Genomic DNA, 24,610 nt, shown 5'->3' on the forward strand with positions numbered 1-24,610 from the left:
TGTGGACGAGGCTTGATTAAAATTAATGGAATAGTTTCCGGGAGAAAAACAGGGCTGACTGACTGACCATTCGGGAATGAGGAGTGAGGAAAACGTGTCGTAATGCGGGAAGTATACGATGCGAATGACGTGGGGTAATCTTTCAATGACACGCGTTTAAGCGTCCGCGAAAGGGTCGCGTTAATAAATGACCCTACGATCGCCGTATGCAAATAGATGTAAATGCGTTGATGATGGGAATAAAGAAGTCCCTCTTTTTCAGTTCATAGTAAATGTCCATATTTTGACCATGGTCCAATCTGGTTTTTCGATATCATGTCCTTGACCATCTGAATTTGTTCATATCCGCGAATAATTTCAGTCGTGTGCGCACTTCCGCAGCGTGAATACCCAGTAACTTAAGTGTTAAGTGTTACTTAAGTCAATTCACATTCATTCAAATGCAAACTAATTAATCATGCGGTGTTTTACAATTTTAATATTGGTAAGTTATGTTAAATCCACTTAACTTTAAGTTTTAATTTAAAATATTTTAGTATTTATATTTTAACCAAGACCACGTGTTTGGAAATGTGCAATTGTCGCTTCGGAATTATCTCGCTGATCGAATGCGCTACGTAAACGAGGAGTTTGCACGAATAAAACGCTCCAAAGGTCTCGTAACACTTTCGTCGCAATTTTGTAGAAAATGTGTGAAATTGATTTGATCTCTTTAGATGTGCATCAGCAGAGTCAAATCGACTTCGGCGAGTCGCACCTCGTCACCTTCGAGAACACCACCGAGGCGCACACGTTCGACCTCTTCGGCCGCAATTATCTCCTCTCCGATGGCGAGTTGTATTACGTTGCGCCCGAAGACAACAAGTACATCCTGACGTCGCTGAAGACGTTCCCTGAAATGCGCGATGAAATTGCCTTCATCAAGGTACGTACGTACGTGAATCATGCCGCACCGTTAGACTCGTGATTCAATTCTCGAGCGCGGCACGTGAGTCATTCGCGCATGTATTACTCAATCACAAGCTGGAACTTTTTGGCTACTGGATGTGATGATGTTCTTTTGTTGCATTTTCAGACGACTGACCACGATGGAGTCGGGTTTATGTTCGTGTGCTTCGTGCACGATACAGTCTCGCATGTTTATCGCTTTAGCAACGATTCGCTTGAGCCTCGGACGCCGGTGCAGACAATCAAGACGATCAATCAATTAACTGATGCGACGTTTTTCGTTAGCCATGGTTCATTATATCTTGTCATTTCTAGTGTACTAGGTGTTTCAATGGCCCCAGTTGTGTAAGCATAATTTTTTTAATTTTAATTTAAAAAAAATCAATTTTTAATCAAAATTTTTAGTGTTTACAAATGGGAAAAAAGTCATTTTGATGACATAGAAAAAATCTATGTTGATGGTGCAATTGGGCTGAGCTCGTTTCCAAATTTCGATTCTGATTCAGAAATCCTCATCGTCTTAAGACACAATGAGTTAGAATCATCGAATTCGTATGTGTATGAGTTTGATGCCGATAAATTGAGCAAAATCCAAATCTTGGACGATATCAGATCGACGCATCTTCTTACTTTCAACCATGCTAACCATACGTTTCTTGTGGTCTTCAACGATGCTCCTACTAGCACTCTATATCGATGGTACCACAATGAATTTATTCTTCTGCATCAATTTGAAGTCCAACCAAATGTCCAACAAGTTTTTCTTTCAATACAAGAAGAGATTCCTTTGATCGCTACAGTTACCAAAGTATTTTATAATCTCTTTTTAAAAAACTCTTTTTTAATATTTTTGTTGAAATTTAGGATAATTTAATGGTGTTTACTCTGATGGTGGATACCATCCAACATTTGAAGACGCATCAGTTGGTTCCAAGCTTCACAAAAGTTTTAAACATGCATATTACTCAGTTTTTTGGTGAAAAAGTGGTTTTACTCCTAGGGTTGACAGATGATCACGAATTGAATTTTATGTTGATTCCAATGACCCACACGAAAATAGATATAGTAAGCAGTGTGCATCAAAGTGATGGTCTTGAAGACTGTATGAACAAGTTGGATGACTTCATTAATAACTCCAAACTTGATGAATTGATCAAACCTAGTCCTTCTAAAACCCATGAGAAGATAATCCAATCACCAAAGGAAGCTGAAGAGTTTACTCCTGGTCCAGAGGCGGCTTTAAGACAAAATACTCCTGAGGAGTTTTCTTCATTAGATGATCTTGAAGAAGAAACTAATAAAGTCTTAGAACAACTTAAACAACTTGAAGTGAAGACACAGAATTTAAAACCTTTGCTATCTGAAGCTCTTGCAAACCATGACGTGATTGTTGATGGAAAAGTCTTGATCCAAGGGTCGTTGAATGCAGAAAAATTAAAGGCTTCGAGTATACGTACCAAGAAACTCAACGGTATTAACTGGGAGCCGGAAAGATGGTTATCCACTTCTGGTAATCAAATAATCACAACTCCAATGTACATCAACAGCTTGAAGGTATCCGATCTGGAAGTCCACAACGACAATGGTCTATTCAAAGGTATTTAATTCTTTTTAATCATTGCCACGTGCGACCATTACGCTGATATCCACTCGTAACTTTTTATTGTTTCAAATGTGAGTTATGCCGTCAATTTGCATGGTGGCGCAATTCCACCTCACAAATGCCAACAATAAAAAGTGATTATTGATAATGTACGAGCGTATATATTCGTATTACACTTTACAGATACGCTGTCCACGGCTGGTGTCCCCGATGGGAATCAAACGCTGACGGGAGTTATGCGCGTCGCCTCCCTAAAAGCCTTCAACATATTCGCACCCCAAATTAACGACGTCGACATGCGATCGCTTTATCTGCGGCGCGCACCGGCCCGCATAACGGGGAATAAAAGTTTCAATAACGTTCACGCCGCCGACGTCCATGCCACCGCTCTAAACGGGGTACGAAAACGAGTTGATGTATTTTACGCGCGATCATAATCGTTATAGCGTCAAATGTTCCACGATATACTCGCAGCGCTATTGCTTTTATATATTTTTTTGTTTGTTTAGAAAAACACATCGGAAACCATCAAGCTATTCGGCGACCCCAAGGCGCTGCCATACGAATTCCAGCCTTTAGTGACGGTCAAGAATTTGGTAGTGGAGACGATTAACGACGTCGACTGGCGCAACTTTTCCGCAGATGTGTTCCGCATCGGTGGCGCGCAGACAATTCGCGGGGATGTGACGCTCAACAACGTGAAAACGCAATTTCTAGCGCCGGAATTCATCGGAGGCGTGCGCGTCGAAGATTTGCTGACGGCCACTACCACGCAGAATGTCGATTCCATTGTAGAATTTCGCACTGTTCATGCTCCCAACATCCGAGTGAAAAAAATCAACAATTTGGACTTTCAGCATGACGTTGCCACAGTTTCCACTGGTGCAAATACATTGATAGCCGGTAAGATAAATGCAACTATGTTTTTAATCCAATTATTGATGATTGGTGGGCAATAGGTCCGGTCACGCTGAAAACGATGCATATCACCGGTAATTTGGCGATCAACGGCTCGGTGGACGAGTTCTACAAACAGAATCACATAGTAGGCACGCACGAACGCGATTTATTACAAATTTATAATAACAAAGTGCGCATCAACGGCGATCTGCGCCTGGCGAACGTGCAGATGACCCAGGCGGCGAGGCTGTTCATTAACGGCAACGAGTTTAATCAGGCGAGCTTCGACGACTACTGGCTGAAAACTACAAATCAGGTATAACGGCGCAGCAATAGAATTTTATTATCAATGTCCCCGCCGCGAGGCTAATGAAAATGCATACGCATGGCTTTTACTCACACTCTTAGGAGATACCGGTGCATTTCGAGGCGCAGCGCGGCATTTCCACCCCGCATTTGAACACCAAGCTCTTGAACGACATCCCCATCGATGATTACATGGCCAATGGTATCACCACCAGTCCACCGGGTACAAAACACACAACATACGTGTTCGAAAACGTCACCATCATTGGCAGCGTTATCGTCGACGGGGCGAAACAGCATCAACCAGATTTACAGAAACTGAACGCCGACGCAGTTAGATTAAATGGCACGTACGTTATCACAAGCAGCAATTCATTACGGACAATCGCATTGTAAAATTTTATTTTATGTAGGTATACGTTGAGAGGCAGGAAAAAATTTGCGGGTAGCATGAGCGTGGAGAATTTGAAAGCGGATCAATTGAACGATGTTAAAACTAGTGAGTTACTCACACAATCAGCGAGTAATATCATCGGTAGCAAAATCATTCGCAATCTAACGGTGCAGAGCGTAAACGTCAATAATTTGACGATGCAACAATTGCATGGTATCGATCTGCAGGAGTTGCGGTCACGCGCTGTTTTCATCGATCAATCGGCCGAGCTGGCCAACGTCGACTTTGATAATCTAACCGGTAATTTGCATCATATCGAATGTGAAACAAACGCGAATTAAAACTGTCGATGTGTTCCAGCTACTCATCTCTTTGCGGCGAAAATTAATAACAAATTATTTAACGAGTACCTCGTCGAGTTGAATCAACTGCATCTGTTGGAGACGTTGAATAAGCTGGAAATCACTGGCAACGCTTCTATTAGCAAAGTGGATCACGTCATTTATATTAATACCGTGAATATGCCTGCAATCATCGCAAAGGTAAATTAGTACAGTGCAAAATATAAGCAGAAAAAGAAATAAAAATTAAATTTTCAGATGGGTGGAAATGAAGGCGAGCCACTCACTAATAAATTATTCTTTGATGGAAAAGTGCATGTAAAGGAGCTCATCGTTGGTCAAATGAACGATATTAATCTTCAGGAGCTTCTTGAACAACTCTATTATCGTGTGTGGCCTCAAAATGTTACCGCAAAGCATACATTTAAATATCTTCATACTCGTAAGTCAAAAATATAAAAAAATAATTTTGTTTAATTTTTGATTTTTTTAGCGAATATGTTCACACCGCAAATCAATAACATCCGCACAACGTACCTGATCAACACCAACGCGCAACACCTCCAGGTGCTGGAAGTAAAGCACGGTTTGCGTTTAACAAAGCCACGCTTTAAGCGCTCACTCTACGCCAACATTTCGCGCTGTGATGTGCACGCTGCCATTGCAAACATTCATCACATACCAAAGCGAGCTTGGCGCGCGGTTGTAGTCGACAATCTCACCCTGACGGACGCCGAAAATCCACTCGCACGTTTGCTGCACAACGCAGTGCACACAAAGAAGGACAACATCATTCTGGCTCCGGTAAATATCACGCACACTATTCGCAATAGTGGTGAAATGCGATTAATTACACATGTTCATTTTATGCGCACACACAGACAAGCTTGCATCATGCGTACGCCGACGCCGTATTCAATAGCAAGCAGATAAATGGCATTGATTTGCATCGGATCGTGAGCGACGCGCTGACGCACAATGCAACTGATCAGGTAATTAATGAGAATCTCATCCATTGCACTATATGATTGATAATCCCTCGGTGTGGTATAATGCAGGTCGTCACTGGTGTGAAAGAGTTTGTTCAACTAAATGTAGCGGCGATGGGTGTCGAGGGTAACACGCTCATTCCCAAAGTAAATGATATTAATATAACCGATTTAAATGAAAGTATTTTGGATGCCACGGGGGTAAATCTCAATGGTGGCATTCGCGGAAGGAAAACCTTTTTCGGCGGGGTACAAACCGATCGTTTCACAACACCTGTTGCCTCCGGTGTCCTGCCTGATAATTTAGTCTCTCTGGATAGTTTAAGGCCCATTCCGAAGGCTACCTTCGATGATTTGACCATTCGGAACACGTTGAACATCAACATGGTGAACAATGTTAACTTTAGCAAGTTCCTCGATGATAGGCTGCTACTGGATGCGGGTCACGATCAAACCACAACCGCAAATTACTACTTTGATGCGTTACAGCTCAATGGTAATTTTCATTTCCAGTAATAAAACTCTTCGATTTTTTATTTTTTGATTTTTTTGTAGGGAAAACCACAATCCCGAACGTAAATGATATTAATCTTGATGATGTCGTCTTCGATGATGGTCTGCAGGTTATAAAAGAGCCGAAAAAGTTCACGCAGGGTTTAGAAGTTCAAGGTGACGCCATTATTGAAGTCCTAAATGGGTTACCAGTTAGTGATTTGTACCAAAATTCAATTCTTCTTCAGAAAGAAGCGAGAATTAACGGAAATATTGTAAGTTTATATTATTTTTTGTGATTTATTGTTTGTTGTATTCATGATTTGTAGAATCTTTTGGCGCCTTCGCAAATAACCGGAGACATTCGCGCCGAGAGCATTAACGGCGTTCCATTTGAGCACATTCGTGAAATACTGCGCTCTGATAATCATCGCGTGCGCATCGAAGTAATAAACGATGCACTCCGCCAAATTGAAGGATTAGTTACAGAAAACACCGATGTTATCAAAAGTAACACCATATTTTCTTCTCTCCTAAATAAATATTAATTAATTTTACATTTTTAGGATTACCACATGAATATTTATATCTTGAACGATCGGATGATCTTCAAATCCAACTGGAGAATACTCACGATGCCCAAATCATCGAGAAAAAAGATGGCGTCTTGATGCACATTCACACGAGTGAACCAGGTCCAACTTGTGGCTTACCAAATGATTGCACATGTCCTAATCAAAGGACAGTCAGTATACATCCAGGAAAAACACATGGTTTCTTTGAGAATAAATACGATCAAAGAATATATTCATATGAAGATCGTGAGGTGATCATTGATGTAATCACCAACACAAAAAGTCGAAGTAAATTATGCAGTTCCAATTCATCTCAGGAGTATACATCCGTAAATTGGTACACTTTCGCTGGGGAAGGAAAAAAATATAATTTCCCTGAACATATCACTGGATATATCTCAGATGTGAAGTTCTTCGCGTTGGATGGACATGTTTATGTGATATTGGCGAAGTTGTATGATAGTAGTCATGATACCACTGAACTAGACTCGATGGTGCTGCGTCTTTCGCAGGATAAAACACAAGTTGAACATGTTCATAAGCTGCGTACCAATGGCGCATCGACGTTGCACGTCTTCCATACTGCTCAGGGGGTTAATTTGGTCATTGGTAATGTTGGCAGTGGGTTGTTCTATGAAACACTTACAACGGACATCTATAGATTTAATCGTGAAACCAAAATGGTAATATTTTAAATTTTTGCGTTTTAACTGCGATTTTTATTAAAATTTGATGTTTTTCTTCTAGTTCCAATTATTAAGACTGGTCCCAACAACAGGTTGTACATCTGCGACGTCAGTAGTGTTAGGCGCTGATAGTTTAATTATCCTAGCGCAGAAAAACAGTCCTCTGCAGGTTTTAAAGTATAATCCTTTCTATCAGACGTATTATTTCCATGAGACGATTCTTCATGAGTTGCCTGTGACGAGTGTATCAGTATTTTATACTGGAGGTATGTTTTTAATTAAAAATTATGTCTTTTTGTTTAATGGTGGAATATTTTTGTTTATAAAGATTTTGGTAGAAGTGATGCGTATTTAACTGCAGTCACAGATAAAGGACACTTTTATATCTATTCCTATCACTATCTTATTGGTTGGAAGACGGAATCCGAAGGGCAGTTAATGGGTTTAACCGCCCTTGTGCCTTTGGAAATCGCCAAGAAGCAGTATTTATTCGCGCCGTCTTCTAGTACAACAAGTACACTGCTGACGATTGTTAAACAAGGTGTTTAGTTGTTGATAAGTGTTTATTTAATGTTTGTTAATTGTTATACGCATTATAGTATTGATGTGAAGTGTTTATAATAAAGAAGGACAATGAAAGAATCATTGCATTTCATTTTAAGTTTTGTTTCTTTGCATTTTAATATAATAAATGCAATAAAATTGTAAAAAGCAACACACGAAGAATGTAAGAAGTGATTTTATCTGTGTATCAGTAGATATTGTCAACTGTAGTGTAAACAACTTTATCTTCTGCACGAAACCGCGTGGATTCACACGCACACGCTGGTTGGCATTGAATTGCAGGTAAACTCACTGATACACAAACACGTTCACGGCAACAAACAAACTTTCTCCGCACACAAACTGTGAAGAATAAAATTAGAAATGAGGACATCCTAGCGACATCTTCATTCAAATACGGGACTTATTCTTGAAGATACTACCCATTTAAATCGTAAACAAACAAAAATGTCCTTGTAAACGCACAGAACTAGTGACAAATGCCAACAAACACTGTAGTTAAATATTGTGGCTGTGTTTAATGGCGCGTCGTTCAAAAACAGCTATAAACTTATGAAAACTCGAAGAAATATGTACAAAACGCACACAATTCGGTGTGATTTGTTGAAAATCACTTCTTATGTATAATATCTTATTAAAAGAAGTTTGTACGATGATATAAAACACTTCAATGACTACAAATAAGCGCCGATAAGTACAATGCTACTTGATCGCAGTTAGCTTGATTTTCAGATAATCAGGTTATAAAACAAAAAACAAAATGTAATTCCTTTTTGCATTTACTTCTTGTACAAATATTATAAATCTTTCAATATTGACATACCTCCCGAAGAATCACAGCTAATTTGCACTAACTAAAAGCTTAACTTCCTGCTAATCGATGTACAAACGCTCATGATGAATGACAAAGTGAAAATGCGCGAAAAACCGTTAAAAAACGGTCATTTGTGAAAATTACAGTGCCCTGTAAAATTCACATAATCGCTAACCTTCGACTATAGTCGGTTGCTCTACTGCGGCAGGAAAATCCAAAACAGCTGGTTCCTGCTTCCTGCAATCCGCAGGGACACGCGATACGCTTATCATTAATTAACTAGAGATTAAGTTAGTAAACAAACAATTGTGAGTGTCAATTACACGCGTTTCATTTGCTATCTTTAAGTGTTTCTGCTCCGCCTTCAGACATCGCTAATGACGCGATCAAAGTTCAACCAGTTTTATAAAAGTTGATGCTCAACGTCATAGTTTATAACGAAAGTTGTCCTAGTGAATGCTAGTCGCCGTCTAGTCACCAACGTGTGTAAATCAGTGCCCAGGAGAGAACCATGGCGGACGGACCACTTGAGTATTTCCTCTGCGGAGGTTTCGGTGGAATATGCACCGTTATCGTAGGACATCCATTTGATACCCTTAAGGTAAGTATCATTACAATATTCCTGCCAAAAACCTCTATAAACTCCCATATTTTGAGTCTATATCAATAAACTTTCACTTTAGTTACCAGATTTATCATAAAACTTGATTTCTTTTAGGTCAGATTACAAACCATGCCAATTCCTGCCCCAGGCCAACCACCCCTCTATACAGGGATGGTGGACTGTGTAAAGAAGACAATTACCAAGGAAGGTCCTCGAGGATTGTACAAAGGAATGGGTGCACCTTTAGCTGGCGTAGCGCCGATTTTTGCCATCTCTTTCATGGGTTTCAAAGTAGGTAAACAGATTCTAGGTCCAGCAGATCCCACAAAATTCACCTACATGGACTATTTTGCGGCTGGAGCATTCTCTGGTATCTTCACAACATTAATTATGGCGCCAGGTGAACGTATTAAGTGCCTTTTGCAAATCCAGCATGATGCAAAGGTGAAAAAGTATGATGGACCTGTAGATGTGGTCAAAAAACTGTACAAAGAGGGTGGAATGAGGAGTATCTATCGAGGATCAGGGGCAACACTTCTTAGAGGTGAGTTAGAAGTTTATTCAGGTAAAAAATACAAATATTTGGAATGAAAACGCAAATATTCCAATAATTATTAATGCTAAAGTAAAAATTGGTATTTTATGTTACCAATTTTGATATTTATGAAGATATTCCACGTATCTTTACATAATATTATTATTTTCTTCATTGTTATCTTCAACAATGTTATTCTGTATCAACATTTCTTGATGTTTCTTGATTTTCATCTCGCGTTCCATTTTACGCTTTAGTTTATCATCTTCCAAGTCGTAAACATGAGTTGTCAACTCATTCTCAACTTCTACTTCACGACTACTAGTTATATTCCGATTAATAAGATGCAAACGCTTCCTCATGCGTTTTTTCATCCGTGGTTTAAACTCTACGCATCGAAATTGCCTCCGCATGACATGAAAAACATTCCAGTTCAGAAACTTCTTCGGAGTTAAACATTTCGGCGCTACTGCATTGTCAAATACATATTTATAGTAAATTTTATCATCTTGCGGACAACTCAAGCCTTTGTCGCCTGTGCTATCACAGATTTTGATTGTTTTCTGTTTGATGCGGTTGACAATCATCGGTTTCCAATCGCTCATCGCACATGAACAGTGCCAAAGATTACCTGTCAGACGAATCATCCTAGCTGGTAGATGCGTGAAAATATGCTGTGGTAAAGTTTGGAAGTGATTATCATGCAGGTACAGCTCATGTAAACCTGTTAACACATCGAATAATCCTGGTGGAAGTATATCCAGATTATTCTTTGATAAATCCAGCACTCTAAGTTTTTCTAGACCTATAAAAGCGTCGACTGATAGTTTACTAAGGTTGCAAGTGCTTAGAATCAACGTATCCAAGTTGATAACTTCCAAAAACGCATCGTATTGTATCTCTGGAATGTTTCCAGTCATTACCAACACTTGTAAGTTTGGCATACCACGTAAAATTTCCCTCTCAAACAGTGGTATGTTTAAATAATACAATTTAAGACTCATTAACAAATTCAGTCCTAAGAAAGAATTCGATTGTAGAGTCATAGGTTGTTCTAATCCACCAACAACCAATGCATAAGTTGTATTCATCACTTCAAAAGTATTCGGAAATATGTCCGTAATTGGATTGTTAGCGAAATTACATAATTTCAGCTTTGGAAATGGCGGCAGTGATAATTCCGACAGTTGAGTGAAGTTATTATGTGATAAATCTAAGTATTCCAACTCTAGCAGTCCTGCAAGATCTCGTATTTCGATGTTCAAGAGATTATTCCATGCCAAAGACAAAAGTTTCAAATTCGGCGCACCGTAGAAGCAGAATTCCGATATGAACTGTAGTTTATTCTTCTCGAGAATCAAATAGTTTAAACTGGACAGACCTTCGAACATTTCACGATGTATGTGATGGATTTCACAGTCGTACAATCTCAGTAGATTCAAATCGTTAAATCCCATGAAAAGTGGCCCATCTTCACCTTTTAAGTTTTCTTTGTAGGTTTGATAGGGTAATATTTCCCCGGTGCGTTTTTCTAAGAACGTAAGTGAATGTCCATCACCACTTCTCTGCACATGTTCGAAAACTAAGATTTCATTCTCGAATTGTGTCAATCTCTCCTGTGAATTGCTCAAAATCACACGTTCAAGATTCAAATACTTTAACTTTGGCAGTGGGACATCTATATCCAGTATAAAATGAATAGAATCTTGTTGATTTGATGGTTTATTCCATGGTTGAGCACTTTGTATCTCCAGGATGTTCAATTCTTCGAAGTTGATGAAATCACTGAATCTAAGTGTTTTGTTGCCGGCATTTGTGGCTTGGATTAATATTAGTGAGGATATTTCTTGTGGTAGATCATCTAGGAGTTTGTTTATGGTCATTTCTGATTGTATTATGCATGTTGCAGTGCGAATGAATGAAGTTTCATGGAAAATTAAGTCGTCCGAATCGTAAAACACCTGAAAAATCGATTATTTGTGTTTTTTGATGGTAACTTTGTGATTTTATCATTGAAAATAGTATTTTACATACTTACATCGTTATTTTCGAGTACAATAGCTTCCGGGACGTCAGGCTTGTCGATTTCTTCGTCTTTGGGCATAAAACGATGAATTGGTGACTCGCTGGCGTGTTCCAAGCGACATTTGCATGCTTCTGGACATTTTACTTCTTTGTCCCAGTAAGCAAACACCTAAAAATGATGTCAACTCATAAATCTTCTTGATTATAATTTATTTATTACGTTTTTCTGGGTTTAAACATACCTGAGCTTGGTGCAAAGCCACTAATATTATAAAAACTCTTAACATGATTGTTATTAAATAGTTTACGTGGAGCACATAATTGTAAATGAAACTAGAAACTAGATTGCGTTGCAGTTTGAATTTCAAGTGAAACGTACGCAGAGATTATGCAGGAAGCAACCGCCCACAATTTCACTTCCTCTCTTGTTGGATGAATGATTACACGTTTTTTTTTTCAAATTCAGATGTTCCCGCTAGCGGACTGTACTTCCTCACATACGAAGCGATCAAAGATTATTTAACCGATAATGGGAAAAAGGACATCACATTCCACGGCACGTTATTCGCCGGTGGCATGGCTGGTATTTCCAATTGGTTGATCGGTATGCCTTCAGACGTGTTAAAAAGTCGTTTACAAACAGGTAAAATACAAAGAAATCCGAAGAAAAGTGTCCTTCAGTAATTAATGCCTAAAAATATTCCAGCTCCTGAAGGAACTTATCCAAATGGTGTCCGTGATGCTTTCAAACATCTTATGAAAACCGAAGGTCCACTAGCCCTGTACAAAGGAATCGTCCCGGTTTTATTACGTGCATTTCCGGCGAATGCCGCTTGTTTCGCTGGCTTCGAGCTGTGCAAAAAACTCATTTTAAAGATTAAGGGAAACCCAAGCGTACCTGAAGCCGAAGTTCTTTGATAACTATTATGATAAAAAAGTAAACGCAGGCACAATAAGTAGGAAGACAATTTTGTATATTCTGTTTTCATATAAATTCATATATAAAATTGTTATCAGACCAAAGGCACACGCAACAGATAAGTTTCCACTTGTTATTTTATAAATATTAATACTTGATTGGTGTGATTGGTTGTTTGTTTCTTGTCTAGTTTGAAATATTCAGGCACTGTTACAAAAGATTCGCGTGAGTAAAAATTGACACGTAGAAAAATCACGAGTTTTACGATCCCTGGCAAGACAGCGCCGAATCATTACTCTGCAAACAAATCAAAATTAAATTTTTTATTTTAAAGATGTGTTTAAAGGTGGAGACTTACATCTCGACGTAGAATCTTGGCCCTGGCCGAATCATAATCGGACTTACGACGCTTCTTCTTAGCGGTGAGTGATTCTTGCCCGCTGTCTTCATCTGAATTCGAGCTGTCCGAATCGCTGGAACTGGATGAACTGGAGTTACTAGAACTGTCTGATGCCATCCCAGACGGATTCTCAATGTTGATACGCTCAGCAATCGCGGCGAGTGCTGGTTCCTTTTCTTGCAGAGTACGCAGCCATTTGCGTGAGAGTTTTGGCCGTCCACGTGCTGTTTTATGCCAGACAATCGGGAAATTCACCCGACTGCAGAAGTTTTGCGTGACTGCGATTGTGGTGTCCATGTTTAACACCACGTGCCACCAACCACCGGGGACGAAAACAGTCTCACCGGGATTTTGGAGGATTTCGATCGGTTTGCAGTCGCTTGGCCAACTCGGCAGCTTCGTGCGTGGGTAAATTACATTGAACCAAGTGATGGCTTCATCACGTTGCTTACCACCAAGTGTACCGGTCACTTTGAGGAGTTCCTTAGGGGTGTGTGTTGGGAATAAACACCATCTACACAAAATACGTTAATTTTCATCTAAAAAAACTTAGAAAAATTTAAGTTTTATACCTTTTATGCCCTGATATGAGCGCATTCCATGCGCTGGTTCCTAACGGATCTATATGAATCCCTGTGCCGGAACGTGCAGGCCCCATCACGAACCATCTATAAGGAGGACGGCGACTCTCTCCGGAATACTTGAATAAATCATCGCGAAAATACAACGGCACTTCGTAGCCCTCTAATAGCTTCTTACGACGCGGATGCTATAAATGTGAGAATTAATATTCCATGCTGTTTTTTGGTAGTAATATCTTACCTCTCCAAAATTACTATCAAAAATATAAAGTGGACTATCATCCTTGGTGCTGAGCATGTACTTAATATAATACTTGATTTTCATTTTAACACTATACCCTTCATTGTCCTCCCCACACTTAAACTTTTGATTTCTATACTTTTTGCATATCTTCTCGAGAGTCCACTTCTGCTTTGCAGACCATTTCTCTTGACATCCCAGTATTACAACTGGTTTGTACTTCTGTTCGTACTTCTCAATGAAATCCTCAAGTGCATCTTCATGCTCAACAATTCGGTCACAATTATCGGTAAAATCCCAGAATTTTGCAAAGTTTTGCTCGTAGGCTTGTTGTACCCACGATTCTTTAGTGCTCAACTCTACAAATCATGCATTTATTTAGTTGTAAATATATAAAATCTATTTACTTATAGGTTAGTTAAGAAAAACATGAATTATTACCTGGTCTGGCTTTGCGTTTCACGTCTTTGATGCGTTTGCGTGCTCTGTGATTAAAGTGCGTCTCATCCATCACAAATTAACGAATTGAAATGAACAAATTATGAATGAAAACTTAATTTCGGAACTTTTTCCAGCATCACATCACATACCAACGAATCAAACACACGGTTTGAAGGTCGCGTAAGTCACGTAGTCCATAAGAATTCTATTGAGGTATGATGTTTACACACTAGATGGCGTTGTGGGTACCAAAATTTTATTTATTTATTCTATTTGTTTATGTTTGAACGTTGAAATGATAAGAAGGTGTGTATTCTTTTTTGTGCTGCTAGATATTTCGTTGTTTATGGCCTTGGGTATGTGAATTGATTCTCAAAGAGTGAATTTAAATTAATAACTGTTTGCGTTGTTAAAAGCGTTCGTTTTGTTGTTTTGTTCTTTAAAATGAATTTGCTTCTGTCTAATAAATAGCGCATTTTTTGTTTCGACCGATTGAACGTTATCGCGAGTGCTTTATGGGCCAGAATGGCAATTTGTCTCCGGCAGCAATTCGCAATTGAGTCGTTTATAAATAAGTTCAAGGGTAATTGTACGCGAATTCATTATTTTTATCGAATCGCAAAGCGAGCTGAAGTTGCGAGCGCGCCGAACGAAATAGATTTCGTTTCATTGTTCGCGAGCGTCGAGGGCGGCTTTGGTCGTTCGGCGTGTGGAAATTCCTAGATGTTGAAGTCATTGATTGCAGGCACTATTTATGCCGACACGGTAGCGCTCGAGAGTGTGTTCCGAGGACGGCAAAAGGGGTACATTTCCGCCTTCCGCACCCTCACCTCATTGGGGGTGGCATTCGAACGCGAGGGGGGAAGGTCGGCGCGTGACACCTGAGCCCGAGCGGCAATTTCGATAACGACGAAATTTATGATGCTGCAGATAGCGTTTGATCGTCGCCGGCTTTATTCAGCGAGGACTTTTACATAATTAAACAACTATTCATAAATTACGCGCGGCTGTCAGCTAAATTTTAAACGCGTCAATATTTGTATCCGGTGCCTGCTTCGTCATACTTCACCTATCGACAAATAGGTAATAAATTCACTTGTAAAGACAACTTTTCAAAACAACACTCAAAAATTTTATTTTTTGCTTTCCACGCTAAAATATTACAAAATCATTAAAAACTCCACACACAAAAGATGCGAATTTAATTTCTCTTTAATTTGACGTATTTACCATTGTAATGCATTGAATATTTCTTGAGTTTATGCCCAAAGAAACATTTATTAGCTACTTAGCGAAATCTGTTTAATGATAAATTGTTTCGCGTTTTTTGCGCGCGTTTTGCAGCGAATTATTCTAACGATTGTGGAAAACACTGAGTTATGAAACGAAGTGTGAAATGAACAAGCCAGACGCCACCGAAAGACATCCAGGAGTCGAGGAGGCGAGGCGAAACAGTTGGCGTCGAGTCGAGTGTTGTGTGTCTCGGGGGCTGAAATTAGATAATTGCCTCTTCAAATGTTGTGCTCGAGCGGCTGCAAACAAGTTATTGCTGACGCAATAAACAGACGCTCTTTTTAAAACTCGACAATGATTGTAACAACTTGTAAACGCAGTTGAAGACTCCGAGTGGGTATCATATTGGAAAGCTAGCAATTTATTCAATTTATCGTCAACTTTTGCTTAAAACTTTCAACTTTCCAACCTATAATCAGATTCAAGTTTCAGAAGTAACAAGAACTAACAAGTACACGTTTTATTTTGCTTGTTTTACCGCAGCAATGGAGTTTATTTAAGTAATTTTTGAAAATTTCATTTGTTTTAAGATAAAAAAAGATTTCTTTGACTTTATTTGTGGGGAAGATGAAACAACTCAAGCGCATGCATTCAATTTGCGATTATATTTATTTCGCCGCCGCATTCTGCGCGATTTTTACATTCCAGCTGCCTTCACGCAGGTTGTTGTCGGTTGTTGGCTGTGTGTGGTTCGAAATTCCATAAATACATCCCCCGCGACTTATTCCATCAGCCCTCAGCCGCCCCCGGTGGGCGTTTCGCGTTCGTTTTCGCTTTCATGTTTAACGATGCGGAGCGCGCGCAGAAAATTACTTCATTACGCAAGTGGAGCCACTTTGTTATGTTTTTCTTTCTTCGAGACAATTGAAGAGAACGCTTAATAAAAAGTAATTTTTCAATTGCGCGCGCGCCTCAAAAACAACAGCCACCGACGCCCGCAGGGGTGAAACACGTAGATGAAAATGCGATGATTAAAATTTAAGGCCCCAAAGCTTATTTAAAACTCCGACGTGACCGGTCTGTGTGTGCTGGTGGTGGTGGTGGTGTTTTTTGTTGGGCTGGGTGCGTGTGTTGCTCTGTTTGCAGGATCCATAATGCTTCGATTAATTATTAACATTGTGCAAACAAGTTTGGTGGCCGCGAGCAGCGTGCGCGCCGCCGCCGCTTCATTATGAATGATGTTAGCCAATCATAACAGTGCATAACAAAGTTTTCTCATCGCGTATGCCGCGCGCCGTCTCCGGATTCTTTTTTCTCGCCGAGTCAATTTAAGGTGTGCGCACTGCGCCACTTGCAGCCCAACATGAGAACAAGGGATGTAAAAAATTTCGTTGTAAACAAGCACTAAAGGCACATGAAAAAAGAAAAATACGTTTTTTTTTTTTGCTGCGTTTCGAGCGTGAACTTCTTCTTATTTTAATTAAACAATGAAAAACTTGTTTAAAATTTAACACATTTTTTATCCACTGCGTAATTTATATCATTAATCACTGATTTTGATGAATTTCAATTAGTGTAAAATTAATACACGTTTTTTCTGTGTTGAAAAATAAAGTATGAAAAACGAGAGCAAGTAAAACAGTGAATAAAGCCGAGATAACGTAACAGAGCCGCCGTGAATTGTAATCGCACTGTCCACTGGTTAAACAAGATTCGCATTTAGCTTATTGCGCACGCTGAATGAGAGCAAAAAAAAGCCGTGGCGCGCTGCGAGCAAAATGCAAACAAACGCGAATAAAAATATTATACAATATTCATGAAAACTAAAAGCCCACACGGATAAACGCTGCGTTTGCCAACGGATGCGCGATTGCGCAAAATATTAAGTGTATTACGCCGAATAAGCTGCAAACACACCTGAAATGTTGAAAAGAAAAATAATAGCGCTACTGCAACCACGGCGCTGGAATCGATAAAGTTCGCCGACGCGCTGTTTTACGACCCCTCATGTATGTGCCCCATACACACGCGGGGGCCCCGATTATAAATTTTCATTAAAAGCGCGCCGCACGCGTTATTTCATATTTAAAATAATAAAAACGTGTTACGCGCGCAGCGGGCGTGAGTCGTACAGGTGTCGTGCGGGTTAAAGTGGTTAGAACGGCTTCCGGTTCGGGTTAAAACGGCGAACGTGAGATAACGCCGCTTATGCGAAACGGTCGCGATCAAATTGCCCCGGAGGCCCGGAACTGTAGCGCGACGTCAACGAACCGCCCCCGCCTCACGGGCCGCAGTTACAAATGAGGGTCGCGCCGAAACAACATACGTGAGAGCGCGTCGTAAGTCAACGGCGCAGGGGTAGTGGGCCTTTTTAGGTTTTAGTTTTTCCAGCACCGACGCCGTCGTTGGCTTTATTATCGAATTACGTACACGGGAACAAACAGATGTAAATTTAACAACACTATGCGTTTACAAAACTTGAGTTGATTTAAAAAATTTCGTTCGGTAAATATAAATATGAATATAAAATAGTAGAGGGTTTTTTATTGTACATGTAATTTAATTGTTGTGTTGGTAACTCTACTTAAGTTGAAAAATGCGCGCGCGGGATGAGCTCAGCTCTAGTTTGATATATACATGTTTATAAGTCTATAGTTTCATGATAGATGTCAATACGATGCAGTTATGTGGATTAAATTCGCATTGTACACCCTACGGGTGACTGGTTTGTGTGTAGTAGAGAATCACGCGATGCACGCACAAAAAAGTTAAGAGATAAAAACCAAAACAAGCAATATTCACTTTAAAATGTTTGATTTTACATGTATTCCGCATAGTATCATGGGGAATAAATAACTATTTTAAGTATTTAATATATTAAAGTGGAACATGTAATAAATTTGATGATTATCACCCGATTTTATAGAAAAATATAATAAAAATAATATAAAATATTATAAATGCCTATATAAAACACATTTTTCATATTTATTGAAATATTATGACAAAAAAATATTTTAAATTTATCTAATGCTATATGCATTTGTAGAGAATTGATATACAAATGCCTATTTTTGTCACTTATAATTACATGAAATCTTACTAAGTCAGTTGTTTTTATTCGTAAATGACTTTAGATACAAAGAGAAAAGCAGATAAATGCGCGCGCGGAATGAGCTCAGCTCTAGTTTGATATAAACTTGAATATAATTCTATAGTTTCATGATAGATGTCAATACGATGCAGTTTTGTGCATTAAATTCGCATTGTACACCTACGGGTGACTGATTTGAATGTAGTAGAGAATCACGCGATCCACGCACAAAAAGTTAAGAGATAAAAACCAAAACAAACAATATTCTCTTTGAATTGTTTGATTTTACAAGTATTGCGTATAATATCATGACGAAGAATTATCTTATTTATTTAAATGCTACGAGTAATGAATTATGTAATTATAATCTTATTCTATAAATAAAATAGAATAGTATATTTTAAAAACAATGAAAATTATTTTATTTTGAATATTTGTTGATATATTATGCAAAATATTATTCTGGATTTATACATTCCTAAAGCGTTTGTACGGAAACGCAAATATATTAGTGTCAAATCATTCTTAGTTTCTTGATTTTTGATAACAACTAGTTTGAGAGTGGTGTGAGTTAAGCATAAAAATGCGCGTGCTCCATGTGCTTAGCTTAGGCTTGATACGAATATCTGGATATAACTCTATGGTTTCAAAGTAGATGTACATAGGATGCAGTTTTATGCGTTAAATTTGCCTCGTACAACTACGGGTAACTGTTTGTATGTAGTTGAGAATCACGCGATGCACGCGCAAAAAAGTCAAGAGATAAACATCAAAACATACAATATTCACTTTGAATCGTTTGATTTTTCATGCATTCCGTATAATGTCACACATGGTACATTAAAGAATTTAATTATCTGATATGTTTAAATGGTACAAGTTATTAATTAGGTGATAATTATCTTATTAAAGCAAAAAATATAATAGTATATTTAAAATATCTTTTATTTTGAATATTTGTTAATCTATTGTACATAAAATTGTTTTGTATACATACTACATGCTACATACATTCCTAGAGCGTTTATATGGACACGCGAATATCGTACGTATCGCTCGTACTTGTGTGAAATCATTCTTAGTTTCTTTGTTATTGATAGCAACTAGTTTGAGGGTGGTGTGAGTTAAGCCGAGAGCTGCGTGCGCAACGAGCTCAGCTCTAGCTTGATATTTGCATCTATACGAGTATAACTCTATAGTTTCATAGTAGATGTCAATACGATGCAGTTTTGTGCACTAAATTCGCATCGCACACCTGGTGGTTAGTTCGTTTGTTTGTTGAGTGCGTATTTATGCATCAGTGTGTTTACCTCGCGTTGAGAGTGGAGACGTACTTTTCATTCTCGAATATCTCATAAACTAAAAGTGATAGAACAGAAGGCATTAAACATTCTTAACTAAGTGTTTAATCAATTTTTTTCGAAAATTTTCGGTTACGGACATCTTCTAAATTACAAGTGTTAGTGATAGTGCCCATTGGTTTGAAGACAACGAGACTTCGGAAAATTTTATATAAGGTAGGATAATAATATAATTAAAAATCGGATTTAATTCGCGTCGGCACCAACAGTTGAGATAACTTAAGAATTGAATGTAGAGGCGCGTGCTGTGTGAGATCGCGCAATATACGCAAGAAAATCAAGAGAAAAAAAATCAAAACAAACAATATTTACAATGGAAAGTTTTATTTCACAAATATTCGGAATAATATCATTCACTCACAACACATTAAAAACTGGATTATTTAATATATTTAAGCTGGGCAAATTATAAATTAGGTAATGATTACCTTATTTTATAAAACAAATGTAATACAAAACATATTATGAATGTTTCTTGAATTTTAAATCAAAAGAAATATTTTTAATAATGTTAAGGAATTGAATAAATATAAAATGTGTAAATCTTTTACTTGTAAACACGCATAGAAGTATAGCGAAGTGTTGTTCTTATCTCTCAGGAACTGGTTTGTTGGTGGTGTGAGTTAAGCAAGCTGAAAAATGCGCGCGCGGAATGAACTCAGCTCTAGTTTGATATAAACACCTACATAACTCTATAGTTTCATCATAGATGTCAATACCATGTAGTTTTATGTGTTAAATTCGCATTGTACCTACACCTACGGGTGACTGGTTTATGTGGAGTAGAGAATCACGCGATGCACGCACCAAAAAAGTTACAAGATAAAAACGAAAACAAACAATATTCACTTTGAATGTTTGATTTTACATGTATTCCATAGAATATCATACAGAATACATAAAATAATTTAATTATTCAATATATTTTACCGATACAAGTTATAAATTAGGTGATTATGACCCGAAAATATAATACTAAATTTTATATAAACTATATAAAACACATTTTTGAATATTTGTTGATCTATTAAACAAAAAATATTTTCAATTAAGCTGACGCGTTAAAGCCGGAGTTTTTTATTGATTCCATGCAAAAAAAGTGTTGAAAATGCGTGTTTCATTTTACTATAGATATAAATATATAAATATTTATTCAAAACTGTAAAAAAACCAGCGCAAAGTTCAAAGCTTTTTGTATATTTATAAAAGCTAAATTAAATTTGATATTGCCAATGCTGCTTTCACAAAAACAAAAATTAAAAATATCAAAATGGATACGTTGTCAATTACACGCTGCACTTTATTAATATATACATTGTATAATATAAATGCAGTTACCTGAGATGTGATTTGTGTGGCAGTAAATTCCGATGAATTGATAATTACGCAAATCTATATCCAAATCAAGATTCACGATATCGCCATCGATATCTTCATCATCTATTAGACGCTCCATTATTTCATTGCTAATTGACAGATTGGAGTAACCACGAATAATATCTTGTCGGTAGTTACTTTGTACCTAACCTAGCTTTGTGTATATTGTGTATTGGGTTGCATAGTTTTTATGCGCGGTGGATATTACGCACGACATGAACAATTTATCTTAGCATGCATGCGATATGAGCGCCGTCTGAAAAATAAATGCAGAATGTGCAGCCGGGCGAGGAATATTGATAAGCCGATTCGGTGGAGAAAGAAGAAACGCACAAAGGAAAAGAACGCTGGCGGGTGCGTGCCGCGGTGTTTATAACGTATGGGGGTGGCGGGTGCGGCAAAAACAAAAGCGCTATGAATAAATAAGCGCTGCTAGCTTACGGCTTTCCTTCTTTTTTAACATGCGCGCTATTTTTTATCTTCGATTGATCGCCAAAGTAATTGTTCTGCAGTGGATTTACAACTATTTTTAAAAAATTAAAAAATAAATAAATATCGCAGTTTAAATTTGGATTCGGATGATTTTTGTGGCCTGGAGGGCGCAAAACGTGATTGATTAATATTCTTTGTTTCCTCATGCACGTGGAGAGATTACAATAAATATTTTTTGCGTCGTGTGCTGCCGGAAGAAGGGGTGGTTTGATACACTCGTATCGATCATGGCCGGTAATGTGTACCAGGTCGGCTGCTAATTGCAAGCGCCCGCGGGAGCAACGCAAAAAATACCCCACCATCCCTACACCCCTGGGAACCGAACGTGTGTTGAGTTGGTTGCGCGCAACTCCAACTCAAACAGGTACATCAAAAACCACGTGGATAATTGACGCACGCACCAAGATGGCCAGTGAGTGCTAGAGTTTTTAATACAACCGACGTTATTAAAAAATGAAGAGAGTGGAAATTCATCTATGCGAACAGCGGGTTGGTTTAGTAGCCGCGGGCGGCGGCAGCGGCGGCGGCGGTAACAGTGGCGGTGATTGCCTGCGGGCGAAATGAGGTTGCGAATTTTTCGCGCTGCCGGAAATTTGCTCTTTGTCTACTACGGCTGCTTCATTGCTCCAGCCGGCATGCTCATGTTTATCTAAATATTTTTAAACAATTCACAATGTAATTGCGACAACAATGGCGTCCGCTTGTGGGCACCCAAATTAAATAATAGAAATTTCCATGCAGCGCATTCGAGTTATTAGATTATATTACAAACAACGCAAAATTTTTTTTCCACCGCGAAAAATGTTTTAATAGTGAGAATATTGAAATGAGAAAACGCGCGATATTAATTTATGTCGGTATAAAACAGCAATTGGCCCGAAACGGGTTGAAACAATATTTGTAATGGAGCATAATAAAAATAGCGAAATTTATAAACGGCCCCCAGAAACTACCCCAGCGCCAACGTTTGTTGATTTTGTTCAGTGCGCGCGAGCGGGCAAAAGATAAATATTTTCGAACAAAATGTGTGCAAATGAGCACGCCGCGTTTTTGTAGTTGCTACACACACCGCGTGCGCGAATCATTAGTGTAGCATTGTGTCGAAACGAAAATGATAAAATTTCATACACATTTCTTGCCGTGGGCGGCACTCACCAGACCCCATTACTAATGTTTTTGAAACAGAATATTCTACAGAAATACATTTTCCGCATAATGTACACACACATTGAATTCGCCCATCTATTTCGAAATCAAAAGCAAAACAATTCGGAATTCGGTCGTAAATTATATCACATCCGGTGTGGGGGTGGGCCGGGTGGCGCATTGCGCACAATAAATTCGATTTGTCGTCAAAGCCCGAAAGAAACCACGCATGAATATTACGATGCGACGATTGAATTTACACGTTTCGACTGCGTGGCGTTGCGCTGCGACCGAATCAATCGACCAAACATTGATAAATAAACGTGACATCCTCTTTTGTCAGCGCGGTCGGGGGCGGCGAGCATATTTAATGTGTAGCCGGCTCACCGGACCTGTGGCGGGCATTAAAATCATTCGTTCGTATTTATTGCGTTTTCAAATCGCTGCTTGTTTCGCATATAATTATTAAATGGTCGCATTATTGTGAAATTAATTTACATTAATCTGATAATAATTAATTATTAATCAGCCGATTGAAAAGCAAACATTTAAACTATGAATTGGAATATCCAGCGGCAGATATTTCGAGAGTTTAATGTTTATTTGCATTAAAATTATACTAAAATCATTCAATTTTTTAAAAAGCTATTAAAAGTGGTTTTTATGGTATTTAGGGGTTGGGATAATAAAATTCATCTAGTAAATGTATTTATTTACGTTATTAAACAATAATATATTATAATTTATTTTTGTTTGTTGTATACAAAGCGTTTTTCTTAAATAAAACATAAAACGTTTTTCAAGGGTTGATTTAAGGTTGTTTTAAAGAGTTTAGAAGGTTGTCATGTATCGTATATTGTTAAGAATCTTTTCAAGAGGTAAAATCAGTTGAGAGAGCTAAAATAACATCATCTGATCGGAAAATATCGAATGTTTTTTAAAGAAATGCTTTGTAATTGAAGAAAAATATAAACTTTCAACAGTTTTCTATAAAATACAGTAAAACATGATGTTGCCGTATTTGTAGATTGATTGAAGTTTAATCAAACGAATTTATTTCATCAGTCGAAAGTTGAGAGTTGAAACAAAGCGAGAATTGCGCCGAGCAATGCAACAGTTTGACGTCGACGAGCAAGGATTTGAAAGTACGTTTTGCCTTTCGTCGCTGTTCTCCTGCCGCCGTTCGTTTATTCGTCACGTCGCGGAGGCTTTGTCTTCGAATTGATAAAACGTGTCAAGAGTAAACACATCAGGCGCCGAATTACGTCGCATCTCGGGCGCCTGATGAAAAAGCAAATTCATTCCTCGGCGAGTCGACACGCGCGCTAGAAGGGTAATTGAATAATTGAATTCCGTCAATATTTCCAGTTTATGAAATCGAGCGTAGGCCAATTTGATTAACTGGTTTATTGTTTTGGATTTAACCCAATTTGGATTTTAATTGATAAAAGATTAAGTCAAGAAAAGTGAATGTAAAGGTTTGAATCTTTTGTTGCTCGCTTGGAAAACGCGAATATCATGCGAATTGTTGTGATTTTTGAAGCGAGAT

At 38.4% G+C, this 24,610-nt stretch overlaps 4 protein-coding genes and 1 long non-coding RNA gene across 6 annotated transcripts in view; 3 read left to right on the plus strand and 2 right to left on the minus strand.

The window, feature by feature from the left end:
- Window positions 1-369: 369 nt before the first annotated feature.
- On the plus strand, window positions 370-7,876 carry fs(1)M3 (female sterile (1) M3). Its single transcript, XM_065309129.1, has 21 exons — window positions 370-484; window positions 537-654; window positions 717-925; window positions 1,076-1,293; window positions 1,354-1,756; window positions 1,813-2,545; window positions 2,735-2,949; window positions 3,061-3,454; window positions 3,511-3,767; window positions 3,860-4,107; window positions 4,171-4,451; window positions 4,512-4,693; window positions 4,751-4,934; window positions 4,986-5,296; window positions 5,374-5,484; window positions 5,551-5,977; window positions 6,037-6,248; window positions 6,303-6,483; window positions 6,540-7,231; window positions 7,296-7,500; window positions 7,563-7,876. Exons 1-21 carry the CDS (start codon window positions 458-460, stop codon window positions 7,781-7,783), a joined length of 5,829 nt encoding a protein of 1,942 aa, XP_065165201.1. The 5' UTR covers window positions 370-457; the 3' UTR covers window positions 7,784-7,876.
- Window positions 7,877-8,814: 938 nt separating this feature from the next.
- On the plus strand, window positions 8,815-12,862 carry LOC135796988 (congested-like trachea protein). The gene is made up of 4 exons (XM_065309132.1): window positions 8,815-9,213; window positions 9,331-9,760; window positions 12,243-12,419; window positions 12,483-12,862. The coding sequence occupies exons 1-4, from the start codon at window positions 9,124-9,126 to the stop codon at window positions 12,692-12,694; spliced, it is 909 nt and encodes a 302-aa protein (XP_065165204.1). The 5' UTR covers window positions 8,815-9,123; the 3' UTR covers window positions 12,695-12,862.
- LOC135796985 (toll-like receptor 3) lies at window positions 9,752-12,170 on the minus strand. The gene is made up of 3 exons (XM_065309130.1): window positions 12,019-12,170; window positions 11,790-11,945; window positions 9,752-11,712 (listed from the first exon to the last, which is right to left on the minus strand). Exons 1-3 carry the CDS (start codon window positions 12,061-12,063, stop codon window positions 9,901-9,903), a joined length of 2,013 nt encoding a protein of 670 aa, XP_065165202.1. The 5' UTR covers window positions 12,064-12,170; the 3' UTR covers window positions 9,752-9,900.
- JMJD6 (Bifunctional arginine demethylase and lysyl-hydroxylase PSR) lies at window positions 12,734-14,546 on the minus strand. The gene is made up of 5 exons (XM_065309131.1): window positions 14,359-14,546; window positions 13,918-14,276; window positions 13,668-13,864; window positions 13,054-13,609; window positions 12,734-12,992 (listed from the first exon to the last, which is right to left on the minus strand). Exons 1-5 carry the CDS (start codon window positions 14,426-14,428, stop codon window positions 12,957-12,959), a joined length of 1,218 nt encoding a protein of 405 aa, XP_065165203.1. The 5' UTR covers window positions 14,429-14,546; the 3' UTR covers window positions 12,734-12,956.
- Window positions 14,547-19,903: 5,357 nt separating this feature from the next.
- Window positions 19,904-24,610, plus strand: part of LOC135797196 (uncharacterized) — a 140,007-nt gene continuing 135,300 nt past the window's right edge. For both annotated transcript variants that reach the window (XR_010549483.1, XR_010549487.1), the window contains exon 1: window positions 19,904-20,202. This is a non-coding gene — a long non-coding RNA (uncharacterized lncRNA). The remainder of the gene's footprint in view (window positions 20,203-24,610) is intronic.

The sequence above is a fragment of the Atheta coriaria genome, unplaced genomic scaffold, assembly GCF_025399875.1.
Source record: "Atheta coriaria isolate IRGN ID8LTWV9N9 unplaced genomic scaffold, Caltech_Dcor_3.1 hic_scaffold_8_pilon, whole genome shotgun sequence".
Classification (NCBI taxonomy): Eukaryota; Metazoa; Arthropoda; class Insecta; order Coleoptera; family Staphylinidae; genus Dalotia; species Dalotia coriaria.